Source organism: Phascolarctos cinereus, unplaced genomic scaffold (genome assembly GCF_003287225.1).
Source record: "Phascolarctos cinereus isolate Bilbo 61053 unplaced genomic scaffold, phaCin_HiC Scaffold_4;HRSCAF=312, whole genome shotgun sequence".
NCBI lineage: Eukaryota > Metazoa > Chordata > Mammalia > Diprotodontia > Phascolarctidae > Phascolarctos > Phascolarctos cinereus.
The window spans coordinates 311284515-311299614 of NW_027555847.1; the positions used below are offsets into that span (position 1 = coordinate 311284515).

Consider the following 15100-nt stretch of genomic DNA (forward strand, 5'->3'; position numbering starts at 1 on the left):
ATTGCGGCTAGATGTACACACACATATGTATGTTTAACAATATATAAATGTGTGTGTGTATACATATATATACACACACATTTGTGTATATACATATATATACACACACATTTGTGTATATTTGAGTGTCATCTCTATAAAAGTAATAATTAAAGCCTTTGAGATGGATAAAATTACAACGTGAGTATATAAATAGAGAGAAACAGGCCTGAGAACAGCCTTGTAGAACACCTACACTTAGTATGAAGGGGACTGAAAGGAAGAAGAGATAGAGGAAGGACACTGAGAAAGCAAACAAGGAAAGCCAAGGGAGAAGAGCATTAAGAAGCATCTAGACAGCAGCATCTAATACTGCAGAAATAATAAAGATAGCAATAATATTTGGCATTTACATAATACTCTAAGATTTGCTAAGCATTTCACAAAAATTATCTCATTTTATCCTTTCCCAATAACCTTGTGAGGTAGGTGCTATTGTTATCCCTGTTTTACAGATGAGGAAACTAAAGCAGACAGAGATTAAGGGACTTGCCCAGTGTAACACAGCTAGGAAGTGTCTGAGGCTGCATTTGAGCTCACGTCTTTATATAGCACCATCAAGGGTTGAAAAGTGCTTTGTATATACCATCTCATCCGGGTTTCACAACTACCCCATACTACATGTATCCTTGCTCCCATTTTAGAGATGAGGAAATTGGGGCTCAAAGACATGAAGGTGTTTGCTTGTCCATGACCACATTGCTGCTAAATGTCAGAAGCTGAATTTGAATCTGAGTCTCCCCGAATCCAAGACTCACTCTATCCTTTCCACCATAATGCCTCTCAAATATTACTTCAAATGTTAAAATAATAATAACAATCCAAGGACATTTAAAAGAGCCATGAAAGAAAAAGGAAAAAACAACTTAGGAGAAGGCTATTTATTTCTTTAACTTGATAAATCAATTTCACAAGAGAGAAGCCATACCTAATTATTAAGTGCCCATGTGCCAGGTACTGCTCTAGGCATTGGGGATAGTCATATAAGCCTTTAGCCCTTTACTGTATCTGCATTAAAAAGTGGCAAATGACAAATAAGTCATTAGAGGTTGATTGTAAAAGACAGATGAATCAATCAATGAGCCTTCTTGCTGCTGGACTGCCAAATAACAGGTAAAAATTATCTTTTCTAGGTACAAGTCTGTTCATAGCTTAAAAAGAAACCTAAAAGAAACTTTTTAAATGACATTTGAAAATCCATTAGATTTTTCATACCAAAATCATACCTCTAGTACTTTCTGGGACACTAAAGCACACTAAGATGATATGATGTTGATCATATATACTATATGTTTTCTTTAATAGATAAGAATTTTTTTTAATTTAAAATTATTTTTAATATATATGGATTTATTCTCTCTCTCCCACTTCCTAGTGGAAGGGGGGGAAAAACCTTATAAGACATTTGTGTAGTCAAGCACAACATATTCCCACACTTGCAATATAAAAATGTACATCTCGTTCTATGTCAGGAGTCCATCACTCTTCCCCTTAGGAGGTGGAAAGCATTCTTGACCACTGCATATTTGGAATCATGGTTGGTCACTGCACTGATCAGAGTTCTTAGGTCTTTCAAAATAGATTGTCTTCACAATGTTACCGCACAAATTGTTCTTCTGCTTCTGATTATTTCACTTGATTCAGCATCAGTTCATAAAAGACTTCAAGGCTTTGCTGAAATCATGCTTTGGACTACACAATAATATTTCATACATTCATACACCATAATTTTTTCAGCCATTCTAAGAACAGAACTTAACAAAAATGGTAGAAATCAGAGCTAATAATAATTTATTAGTTTTTGTTTGTTTGTCTTTTCCTCACTCATCTATATCACTTCTCTACGGCTACAAACTGAACAAATTGACAATTAAGGCAACAGCAAGGAACTTGCTCATCCTGATCTCATAAATCAGTGCAGGTTAACCTCAAAGAGGAACAGGCTAAACCAAATCTAATCTAATGTCAACTCAAGAAATACAGAGTACACTTGTTATATTAACAAAAAAAGGAAACACATGCAAAAGGCAGTTATATCCTCACTACCACCACTGAAAGCTCAAACCGGGGGTGGTATCAGAGAGGTGTTGTTATTAATTTTTTTATCTTAAAATAGTTTTTTTCAGAGTGGGTGAGTTTGAAGCATGGGATAAATATAGAATCTTCAGTGAAATGGAGATATTTCTGGGGTTTTTTTTATTACTCTATGAAAAGATCAAGTTTTGATTGACCAGAGTGACTGTCAATTAATGATGAGATGATGGAATGAGGAATAAGAGTGTAAAGGGTGAGGGAATGGAAGAAGGAATTAAAAATAAAAAAAAATAGATCTTTTTAAAAAGTATAGTATACTCAAATCAGCAGATTTAATGACCATGTTTCAAAGGTATTTAAGGGACTGGTAGATGCTAGCTAGAGTACAGCTATTAAAATTGTATGAAAAGGAAGGATAAATCACTTTTTTAAAAAAATGGATAAGCATTCCTCTTAAAAGGTAATCCTAGTTGTTTCATAGATTGGTCGACTCACTTTGAGACCTTAGAAGACACAACAATACATGTTCAGTAACAAGGAGTGAAAAATCAACTTGCTGTTCTTAAAGTGCTATGTGGCATATGTTTTGGGTTTGTTGGGTTTTTTTTAGAATTCGACTGAGCTATAACAGATTTTATTTTGAGGGATTTTTTTTTTGCAGGGGGGAGGGGAAAAGTGTCAGAATTCCATGACATCTTAAGACAGGGACTCAACTTTTTTTTGTGTCACAGAATGGCACCTATAGACTCCTCAGAATTTTTAAAAAATGAATAAAATACATGGAATTATATAGGAATACAATTATATTGAAATACAGTTGCCAAATGTTTTTTTTAAAAACTCCACAGAGTGTTTGCCTTAAAGTAACTGGAGAAGTCTAATGGAATCAAAGAGATAATCATGCCAGAACTCTACAGAGGGCCGGAGTAGAAAGGTCAGGGTTGAACTACTAGAACTAACACTTACTGCCTATGCAATCTGAGTATAATACAACCTCTCTGGACCTCAGTTTTCCAATAAGTAGATACCAGAAATTGAATTCTATGGCCTCAGAATTCCCTTCCGACTCTGATGATTCTACGATCTCATGACTTGAGAAGGCATATCAACTGCTCTGTTCCAACAATCTATTTTAAGAAGAGGTTGTTGTTGTTAAAACCCAATAACATGGATAAAGGCACTGACAGCATGTTCATCAAGTCTGGAGAAGACCTAAAATGGGCAGGGTATTATAGGAAACAAGAGGTAATTCCTTAAGGCAAAAGCATGATAATATCCATAAGAATGACAAAAAAACAGAGATGAGAAGACACAAGTGCTATAGAAAAAAGGATCTGCAATTTGTAGTGAGCCTCAAGCCACAAGAAAGGGCTATATTTATGAAATTTAAAATGCTCAAAGGATAACTAAGAAGTATAAAACTTTTAAGACTGAGGAATAACCCCATTCCATTTAGCCGATGGTATTAATGAATGATTAATTAATTAATCACACATTGTGTAATGCATGGCTAGGTTAGTGTAATAGTCTTGGTTTACTAATTTAACACAAATATAAATATTTTACCTAAAAAATTTCCTAAATTTTCCTAAAATTAAAAAATGTATCACGATACCATCATCTATAGAAGAAAAGCCTCTTCACCTTCAGGCATTATCTATAGTAGATGTTTAACATGTCTGTGTTTGGTTTTGGGGGTAGGTTGGGGATGGGAAAGGAAGCCAAAGACCTCCTATGATTTCATCAGTATGGGGAATTCCAAGTATAGAAAAGAAACTTCCTTCCCCTCCCACCTATGACAAATCATCTGTAACTCACAGCCTTCCCAAACTCCCTGGAACACAGAGCTCAGGTTGTTTGTCCAAGGTCACACATCTAGTATGTGTCAGAGACATCACTCAAAGCTAGGTTTTTCTGACTCCAAGGCAAGCTCTCTTGGCCACCATGTTAGACCACACCAAATGAATAAATTACCTAACAGAATTAAAACTATGTTAGCTTTGTGATCATAATTAAATTTTTCCACACTTCAAATTATCTTTTCCTTTATTTGTTCCTTAATATCTAATTTTTCCTTTTCTAATGCTTATCAATTACACTTTCTTATTTTCTGGGTCATAAAAGTGATGGTGTCCCCATCAAAGCAACTGATTTTAAACAGTAGTGTAGATGCTGCCTGTCATACTTCAGCCACTCAGGAGCAGTTCTTTTAGACGGAAACCAAAGAAATGTGAATTAACAGTTTATATCTACCAAAAACAAAGTACAAGAACATCATTTATCCTGTTTATTAATGTACATAAAAAAACTTTTCTGTAGAAATTTCTGAGCCAAGCAATTGTCTAGTTGCATAGCAAATTTCTTTCATAGGCAAAACTATGGCTTATACTTTAATTTAAAAGTCCTGGAGCTGAGAATCTGGTAAAAGACTGTCTTAGAATGTCTCTCCATTTCAACCAAAACACTGAACATAATTCCATGATCTCTGTCGTTTGTCTTAAAACAGTCTGATCATGTAGGTTAGGCTGTTACTCTGTTTTGAACTGTATTTTCAGCATTTTATTTTTATACACTGATGTTATTCTCCATTCAGACAGCGACAACAGGCTAAAGTTCATTCAGTTTCAACCATGTTTGTCCATTCTTGTAATTCTGTAGCATCAGCTGTATTCCATAGTTTCGCAAAAGATTTCAGCCTTTTTCTAGGAAGGGGGGAAAAAAATCACAAAATATATCATTTTGGATCTTGAAAAGGATGCTGGTGAAAATACAGAATGGTATGAAAACAAATGTTGCTGAGAACAGTATGCCGGCCAGAGAGGCAAAATATCAAATATTTGTTTTATGTCACAATTTACCAGATGTAGGCAACAAGGCTAACTTTTCAACTCCAGGCTCATCCCTCATCAAAGCAATTTTATAGATTTCAAAACTTTTATATCCCAAGTGGAAGAGCTAAAATTTTTATAAGTAATCTATAGACTTTATTACTTGTAAGTTATAAGCTCTAAATAATAGCATGTGGAAGCTGTTGTCTTCTCTGTAACTGGTTTTGTTATCTTCTACCGAGATTTCATTGTTGTAGTTCCTTCGCAGGGGGAAACTCAATAAAGCACACAAGAGACTTAGAATTTATCTTTGAACTTTGCAATACACTTGATTCTAAAATAATCTTACAGAACCAAGACTTACAATTAGTTCCTATAAATTTCTCCCTGGAAAATATTACGTCAAGATTACTTGTGATTGTTGGGAAGAGGCCTCTATTATTATTCGGCTGTGCTGTCCTTTGATTTAGTATTTCAGGTAGAGAGAGGAAGCCAACTTACAGTTCCATGGTAAGTGAACTGTGAATAACAGCAATCTTGGTCGAGGTACAATGTTTTCTAGGGTGAGGCAAAGGTCACTTTACTGTTAATTACAAGGTGATGATACCAAGATGGAATGAAGAGTCAGTGCTGACCTTGGAACAGCAGGACCGGATTAAGAGTTGTGCACTGGTTCATAGACAGAGAGTGAAGGGACTTTGGGGTCATCCAATTATTCTATAGATGAGGAAACACGTGGCAGAGAGTTGGAATAACTTGACCAAGATCATACAAGTAGCAACTGGCAGAGCTCAGATTAGAATCCAGATCCACTAACTCCAAGTACGATGTCCATGGGATGTACGTAAGGAGTAAAACTATTTTTGTCTAAACTTGTTTACAACAGTACTCTGAATTGCTGCTATGCTTGTATAAAGGTTAAAAGAACCTTATTTTAACTCTAGAAGACTACTTAAATAAATAAGGAATTAATTTACAAAATGGGTAATACACTCAGGGATAATTCAGCTTAGATTAATTATGTACTTATTTTGACAAATTTCCTCTTATAATCTTAATTTTTTAAAATAGTTAAAACAAAAGTTATAGATTTGAAATGATTTCTACCTTCAATAATTTCTTAAATACTTCCATTTATATATTTTAAGTGATTCATTTCAATCTTTATAGGACTGACTGAAAAAACAAACTAATTTTAAAGAGGTGGCTAACGGGGGCAAGATGATTCCATGTGAGCTTGTTTAATGGCTATTTTTAATTTTATCTTAATGATGTGTTTCAGGGTATCTGGGGAAGTACTCAAAGCTACACTAGATGCTCATTTATTGGACAGTCCCTTTTCCCTTGTTCCGATTTGATGGTTTCATTGCAAAGTCAAAAGTAGAGTGGGATAATTCTGACCTTTTCACATTGACTAATCTCTCAAGTTCCTTTGATTTGTAAGCTGCTTTCTTTAAGATTTCTCCAGGGACATCTGCTAGTTTGGCTACATTCAGTCCATAGCTCCTTGAAGCAACTCCTCTGGTTATTTGATAAAGAAAAGTAACAAAATCAGGGATTTCCTCATCTTCCTGACCTATAGCAGAAAAGGGGGAAAAATAGATTGGGGGGGAAAAACATATTAGAAAACTGAAAGAAATCAAAGGATCAGAGATATTTAAAAATGCTATAATTTTTTAAACATTTATTAAAATTTACAACCTAAAAAATCATATTTGTTCATAATATGTCATATACCATTTTACCTTTTTCCCCACAACTCTGTAAAATGGATAAATATCGCTGTGATAAAATATTTTTGTGTTGAGGACATCTTGAGTCACAAAATCAGTCAGAAGGAACTCTGGAAAGCAAATCTAGCTTTACTGCTTAATTTTCCAGATGAAGAAACTGAATTGTAGCTATATAGAATGTGTTTGCACCAGATTTATAACAATTCAAGGTAGAAAAAAAGACTCTTCACCTTTGGGCAATTTGCTGTAAATACACTGGAGCTGGTATAGAGCCAATCTTGAGAGACAATGGTTGTAAGCATACTAGAATCATCTCTCTTTCTCATTTTTTTAAGACCACCTGTACAATTTCAATATACAGGAATTAGGCATTCTGGTTAATGAAAAATTCTGGTTAACTGAGAGTTATGTATTAATCATATATTATTATCTTTCAAAGAATTACAATATTATAAAATCAACAAGGTTAAAAAACCACGATGAAGATAATTTAATCTTTTTTTTGATTAATCAGGAAGCACATTAGGATCCTATCCTGCTACAGGTCTCATTATGAATATAAATGCACTATACAATGTGATCAAAAGAGGGAAAAATTCTAAGCTATTTGAACATTCGAGTTGTTTGCATTCTGGATAAACAGAAAGTTTGCTCTGCTAAACTACCCAGCAATGAATTTCAAATTGAAGTCATCATAATTCAAATGTGACTTTTAATCTCCAAAAGGAGGAGCTTTCATTAACCATTTTTACTTGGTTTTAAAATAACTCTTTAAAACTTAAAAATGTTATTATTAACCTGTCCACTTACTATTTTCCTGCACAGAATCCTGTTAACAACCTACTTTAACAAGAATACCAGAGCTTTGCAGGCCTTCAGGTCTTTTGCTGGCACTATCTTACAACAAATTCATTTTGATCCTTCACTAACTATATCCTTGTAGATCAGACCCAACACAAAAAAAACCCCACAAATATGAGAATCCAGCATGTTTTGCCCTTTTTAACAGGTGAAAACCAAAACAGTCCAAAGCTTGAACAGAATCTAGCTTGACAGAGAAAAATACAATGCAATTTTCCATCATCTTTTTCTCTCACTATTTAGTAAGAGGCAAATAATACCTTTCTAATGGTGGCTGCCAGGAGTGGGAGGTGAAAAGAATGCTGACTCTGAGGAATACAGAAACTCAAGCTCTCCATTACAAAGAGCTAAGAATATTTTTCTTAATTAAAAAAAAAAAATCAAGACAACAAAGAACAGGTGGGAGCAGACTGAAGCCTAAGTATAGAGAAACCCTTGCCAACTAACCATTGCCGTCTTTTCCCCAATCTTAGAAATATTTACATCACTGGGAAGAGAGTGAGGGACAATTTAAAAAAAAAAAGGCTTCACTCAAGAGTGAGATGGATTCTACACAGGGCCTTCTATAGCAAACAGGAAAAAGTTCAACGAGTTAATCAGATAGGCACAATGAAGTCAGAATCTGCAAGAATTCCTTTTATTCTCGAAGACCTGGACATCTGAAAGAGGTTTGAAAATAACAGATGTTAACAAATACATAAGCACCTACTATGTGCCAGGCACTGTGCTAAGGTCTGGAGATACGAGTCTAAGAGACTAACTACTTACTTGTACTGCCAGCCCTTACAGGCTTTATAAGCAGGTGTTTACTAGATACTTGCTGACTTGCATAAAGGGCCAAAGTTGTTATAATTACAGTCAATCCTCAACATCTGGGCATTTAACTTTCATTCTGGCAACCACACATATGCCCAGCTATGCTCAGTAAAGAAAAAAATGAGAGGCACAATGAGCACAAGTTTATATGCACAAAAAACCAGGAAAGTATTTGTAAAAGTGCTCATGAATCTGTTCCAGAGAGTGCTAAAGTAACCTCTCAAATGATGGCTTGGCAGGGCTGGGCAGGGCCCTTTGGACAGAGCCTGACAGGAACAGAGCCTCACACTAAGGCATGTGCTTTTCAATGAAGCAGAGTTCAACTGCAGAAAGGGAGATTAGAGATGGCAGATTCCCCCTTCCCTTTTTTATTTTGGGGGTCTTCTGACACCACTGTCCCTGTCCCTTCCCACCCTGTCCATATTGCCTCTCCTCTCCCCTGGATTTTATGGGTTATTTCATGGTTATTGTGTAAGGAAAAGGGAATATTATCAGAATTAATGTTTTGTTATAAAGAACTGTATGCAGAAAAGTGTATTTCAGCAGTCTCTAGCTAAAGATGACAGTTTTTGGTGGTCACAAGAACTTAACACCCTATTTTCCACAGGTTCAATGTATCAACATTCCTGTTTTTGACCTTTAGACCATTTTCTAGGAATGTTACCCCTTCAAAAATTAAGTATTTAATTCTTGCACGAAATCTGTTATAGTTGAGTTGTATTTTTCATTTGTTGTCCTCACTATCCCAGGATAACTGATATGGGAAAAGACCACTAAAAGTTAATTCATTTACCAACATTTTACAGTAAGTGAAAGGAAAAAAGGTTTTGTTATTTTGAAAAATGAAACTAAAATTATTAAAATAAGTTTACCTTATTTAATAAGATGTAGGTAATGACTGCAACCATTTGCTAATTTTTAGAGTAAAGAATGAATTCTGTTGATTTGGGTGTGAGGGGAGCATAATTTTTCCCACAAAACTGTATAATAGCATAATGTGATATATTCATCATATTTGACTTATACAGCATGCTCATAAAGGGGGTCTTTGTTATAAAAATATTTGAGAGTTTCATCAATTTTCCCAAAGTCCTCTATTTATCCTTTGATATTCAAATTATCCTCTTCTGAAGTTCCTCCTGGCAATCAGCAAATCCAGTAAATAATAAAACATGAGGGTTGAGTATGAACTCATTTTATAAGTGGTCAATTCGTGAGTGAATGTTTTTGTGCCATGATGACTTTTGCTTCTCAGGTTGGAGCCTGGCTAGGAGACAGAGAGCCAGCCTTGAAGTCAAGACCTGGGCAAGGTTCAAACCCCACCTTCAACATACTGGCTGTTTGACCCTCAACAAGTCATTTAACTTCTGAGGGCCCTAGACAACTCATTAAGACTTTAAATTATAGATCTGTGTTGTTAGATGGAGTTTTTTCAAGGGAAATTCCTATAAGGAAGAAATTACAGGTCTTCAGAACACAACAAAAATAGACTTGGAGCATAATTTTATTATTTTGAATGCTGATAGAACTCTTTCACTTTTATCTCTGATTTTATGACATACTGCTGGTCATATTCTTCATTTATTTGATTTGTTGTCATGTCCAACTCTTCGTGACTCCATTATGGAGTTTTCTTGGCAAAGATATTGCAGTGGTTTGCCATTTCCTTCTCCAGCTCCTTTTTACAGAGGAGGATACTGAGGCAAACAGGGTTAAGTGACTTGCCCAGGGTCACACAGTTAGGAAGTGTTTGAAGCCAGATTTGAACTCAGGAAGATGAGACTTCCTGACTCTAGGCCCAGCACTCTATCTACTGCATCCCCTAGCTGTCCGAATTTATTTGACACTAAGCCCTTAGTCAGGAACAGTTTTGCAGCCTTCTAGTTATAACATTTTCCTATTTTGCCTTATTATATTAAATAGGGTATATGCCTAAATAGTACATGCCTATATTATATAGGAGCCTAATTCAGTGCCAAATTGTCACAATCAACTTGTCTCATCATTTATATGGTACTTTAAGGTTTGCAAAGTGTTTTATCTGAATTGTCTCATTTGAAGCTCACAACAACTTTGTGAGGTAGGTGATATATTACCTCTATTTTATTTTATTTTATTGAGTTTGAGAGTGGTTAAGTGACTTGCTCAAGGTTATACAGCCAAAGTGTCTAAGGCAGAATCCAAACTAAGGTCTTCCTGACTCCACTCCATGTCCAACACTCTAATGCTACTGAGCTTCCTAGCTGTCTGCTAGCATTTATTCCTATTACATAAGCCATTCTGTTTTAGCCTTCTGAGTGTTATTAATGTGTAAACAAGTCAAAGTCCTTTGAGAAGCAGACAAAGAATAATACTTAAACAATGCTTGTTCCTATGAAAAGATGTAACTATTGCTACTGTGACATTTTCCAGTAATGTGTTGTGGTAAAAAGCAGGGGCTGCCTTTAAATTTCTTTTTTTCTTTCTTTTTGGAGGCAATTGGGGGATAAGTGACTTACCTAAGGTCACACAGCTAGTAAGTGTCTGAGGACAGATTTGAACTCATATCCTCCTGACTTCAGGCCTCGTGCTCTATCCACTGTTCTACCTGCCTTTAAATTTCTTGCAGGTCCATTTCTTTATTTGATTTAGTACCACTTCCTGATTTTTTTTTTTAGTTCTATCAATATTATTTCTATTTCTATGCCTTCCTCATGAACTTTGCAGTGTCCTAGGAGAGGAGCAATTTCTCAATTTAATACATCAACTATTCACAGAAGCACTGTACCTCACCTGAAGACTTAAAGAAATTATTATATGGTTAAGTTAAAATGTAAATGGACTGTAAATATTATAAAACATTATGCTATGTTTATATAATGTACATGTGTGCCAAAATATATAATATTATGACACGCCTAAACAGAAGTCCTATTTCAAGGCTTCTTTGAGGAATGGAGATGACTTTAGGTTCTCCAATACTGTGCCTAGAGAGCTGGTAGATCTTATCAAGATAGTAAAGCTTTGAATATGAGCCCTGTAATAATGTCATTTGAAGACCAGTCTAACTAAATTTGGAGAAACTTATTATTTCAAGGCTGATGTTTCAGGCTTTTTTTTTTTGGTGTGGTGAGGGAGGAAAAGGTGGTCATAGAAACTCATTAAATTATATATTAATGCATGAAAGGGTTGTGATGTGTCAGAGACATCTTACCTTCATAGTTAAAATTATGGAAGGAAGTTTTATTTGTAGTTATTAGTACTGTATTTCTATGGGCTACTGAGGCTCATTTTTATGAAATGGATTATCTCTGTAAAGGTAGTAATTAAGGTAAACTCAGGAAAAAAGTTTTTCAACTGATCAAATTTCATAAGAAAAGTCTCATCCCAGGTTTCAAGGATGAATAACAATATAGTATACTCTAGTGGTAGAATAACTTCCACAAGTACATCTCTATAAAATTCTGTTCAGGGATGCATCTTTGGGTCTTAGGTACTTACGTCACTCTCTACTCATGGATGAAGATGAGACAGGGAAACTTGGAGGAAACACATATGGACACAAATCCATTTGGGTTTCCAAGGCAAGAAAAAACATTTAGAAATGCTGTGTGTGTGTGTGTGTGTGTGTGTGTGTGTGTGTGCGCGTGCGCGCACGCGTATGTGTAAAGCTATTCCTTGGAATTATATCAGTTGTCTGCTTCATTTGCAATGGGGCTGATTTCTTTTTGTTTATCTTGTTAAATGCATGGGAGCATCTGCGTTTATGTATATTATGTTCCAGATGGACTGTAGTAATAAAATATTAATGCTTCAAGTTATCCAAGCACATAAATGAAGTTATTTTCAAAGAACTTAATAATGTTCTATATAATTAATTCAATAATACATTTCATTTCTAACCACAAAAAGATAGACTCTAAATGCTGTCAATAAATTCAGTGCCCCTTTCTCCTACTTGGAACATTTGCTGGAAATGAGCCTTAATATGAAGTAGTATCAGCTAAGGTATCCTATTTTCTATTTTTTCTAATTTTCTCCTTTACGATTTTTGTTTTTAACTTTCAGGTCCCCTGCCTCTGCCCATTTTGAAAATAGCCAAGAAGTACATAAGGCTATGTAAACATAGGACAAAGTAATAATTCAGATATCCATGATTTTGTTGTTACAGGTACTGCCTCCATTAACAGATCTCAACCTTCTTACAACCTAGTAGATGACCTTTCAGAGTTGTGGTTGCTGAAAAACTCATCACCTGGTAGACAGCCAGGCAATGATATTCTCCAAATTTAACTAAGCTGGTCCTTGAAAGAAAGAAATTCAGTCGATCACTGCTACTGTACACAAAGCAGTGGTGGAAACCAACAAAACTTGTGTTTGGTTGGGATTGCATTTAAGCACCCAATGTCTTCTAAATACCCAAATTAGGCATCACAATAGGACTTTGTTGTTGTTGTTCAGTTGCATCCAACTCTTTGTGACCCCATTTGGGGTTTTCTTGGCAAAGATATTGGAGTAGTTCATTATTTCCTTTTCCACTTCATTTTACAGATGAGGAAACTGAAGAAAATAGGGTTAAGTCATGTGCCCAGGGTTACACAGCTGATAAGTGTCTGAGGCTGGATTTGAGCTCAAGTCTTCCTGATTCCAGACCCAGTGCTCTATCCACTGTATCACCTACTTGCTCTACAACAAAAAGTTAGGGGAGGCCAATATTTCCACATAATAATAAAGAATTAATATTAATAAACAATAAAGCCCATATTCCTATACAAGTTCCAATCAAACTGAAACTTAAGTTGGGACCTGCTAATCTTCTGCAGGGAATGTTTCATACCTGTGTTCTGTGTACTTTCATCTTCATTAACAAGGAATCCCATGTGGTAGTTCCCTACCCATTGTGGATATGTTTTTTCTAGTTCACACACAGGAGGATAATGTGTGACAAACAGGGTCAATGACTCCACCTAAAATAATATAATAAATAACGTTTAAAAACACATTTTCAATTTTGTAAACTTATTTTGAAATCCTTTTTTGCAAGAAGTAAACATAGGACTGGAAATAATGAAACTCAATCAAGGACTGACAGCTAATAGAATACCATTTACATTATGAAATGAAATTAGAACATGCAAACTATGAAATTAAGGGCTTCTTGAAAATGGACAGTGTCAATCATGTAGATGTTAGACACTATTATGCTCCTCTTTCATTAGTATCTCTAGCAAGAAGGCATAGTGTACCTTCTCACGCTATGATGCCTTCCACTTGGATTTGCACAATGTCTTCATGAAAGGTTGGGGGAGATTGGGGTGTGTGTGTGTGTGTGTGTGTGTGTGTGTGTGTGTGTGTACGTGTGTGTGTATACACACAGAAATGTATAAATATGTGTCTACATATACACAGACACATATATGAGATCTATAAATCTATAGCCTTTGTTAAATTTAATTTTTTTAAAAGATCTGGTTAAGTTAGTAATCCTGAAAAATCAAATTTAGAAGTACTATATTTAATTCAGTATCAGGTTATATTATTTAAATTATTGGTTCATACTAGTTCTGATAATATTAGTTCAGACTTGTTTATTTTGTATCATGTTAAAATTATGGAAGCCATGGTAAGTGGGCCATGACAGACCTGGCCTCCGTCACAATTAGAATAACGTTCTTGATCTTCACTTTAAACCGATGGAGAAGACTCATTAGAAATAAAATTAAAATGACTAACTAATAGATGTGAAGGCAGGTAAATTTCATTTACAAAAACACATGAGCAAAAAACCAAAACAAAACACACGAGCCAAATGGTTTAAATCATTTTTCTTGCAGAACACTCCTCCTGTGTTAGCTCTTGTGGCTACCTCCTTCATTAAGACTGGGGATTCTTTTTTTTGTTTGTTTGTTTGGGTTTTTTTGCATTCACATATAAAAACAATTTTTAAATACTTTTTTTGAAAGTTTGAATTGCAAATTCTCTCCTTCCCTCTTTCCTTTCCCCTCTCCTTGAGAAGGCAAGCAATTTGATGTGGGTTATACATGTGCAGTCATGCAAAACATATTTTCATATTGATTATGTTATGAAAGAAAACACAGACAAAAAAAAAGAAAAGAAAAAACACAAAACAAAAAGCCCCAAACCCAAGAAAAATAAAGTTTTTTAAAAAAAGCATACTTTGATCTGCATTTAGACTCCATCAGTTCTTTTGTTGAAGATGGATAGCCTTTTTCATCATAAGTTCTTTGGAATATTGTGGATCATTCCGTTACTGAGAATAACTAAGTCAATCAACAGTGATTTAGAGCACTTTTTTCATGACTATAGATAGCTTTGCTTTCTTCTTCTGAAAACTGTCTATTCTTATCCTTTGACCATTTATCAATTGAAGAACAACTTGTGTTCTTACACATCTGACTCAGTTCTCTATATATGAGGCCTTTATCAGAGAAACTTGATAAATTTTTTTTTACAGTTATGATTACTGTGTATTTCCCCCCATCTTAACTTTTCACCTGTTAAACCTTCTCTCCCCATTCACTCTGTTTCTCCTCAAAAGTGTTTTGCTTCTGACCACCACATCCCCTAATCTGTTCTTCCTTCTCTTATTCCCTTCCCCTCCTACTTCCCTATAGGGTAAGATAGATTTCTATACCCAACTGAGTGTGTATGTTATTCCCTCTTTAAGCCAATTCAGATAAGAGTGAGGTTCAAGCATTCCCCTTCACTGTAAAAGCTCTTTCAAGCCTCTATTATGTGTGATAATTTACCCCACTCTTCCTTTCCCTACCTCCTTCTCCCATTGTATCT

General features: G+C 35.1%; 1 protein-coding gene across 1 annotated transcript in view; it reads right to left on the reverse strand.

The window, feature by feature from the left end:
* Positions 1 to 4345: 4345 nt before the first annotated feature.
* MSH3 (mutS homolog 3) overlaps positions 4346 to 15100 on the reverse strand; it is a 204065-nt gene continuing 193310 nt past the window's right edge. Inside the window, 3 exon segments of the mRNA XM_078153148.1 lie at positions 4346 to 4775; positions 6303 to 6477; positions 13128 to 13257. Of these exon segments, the coding sequence (XP_078009274.1) occupies positions 4688 to 4775; positions 6303 to 6477; positions 13128 to 13257 (393 nt within the window). The 3' untranslated portion in view covers positions 4346 to 4687.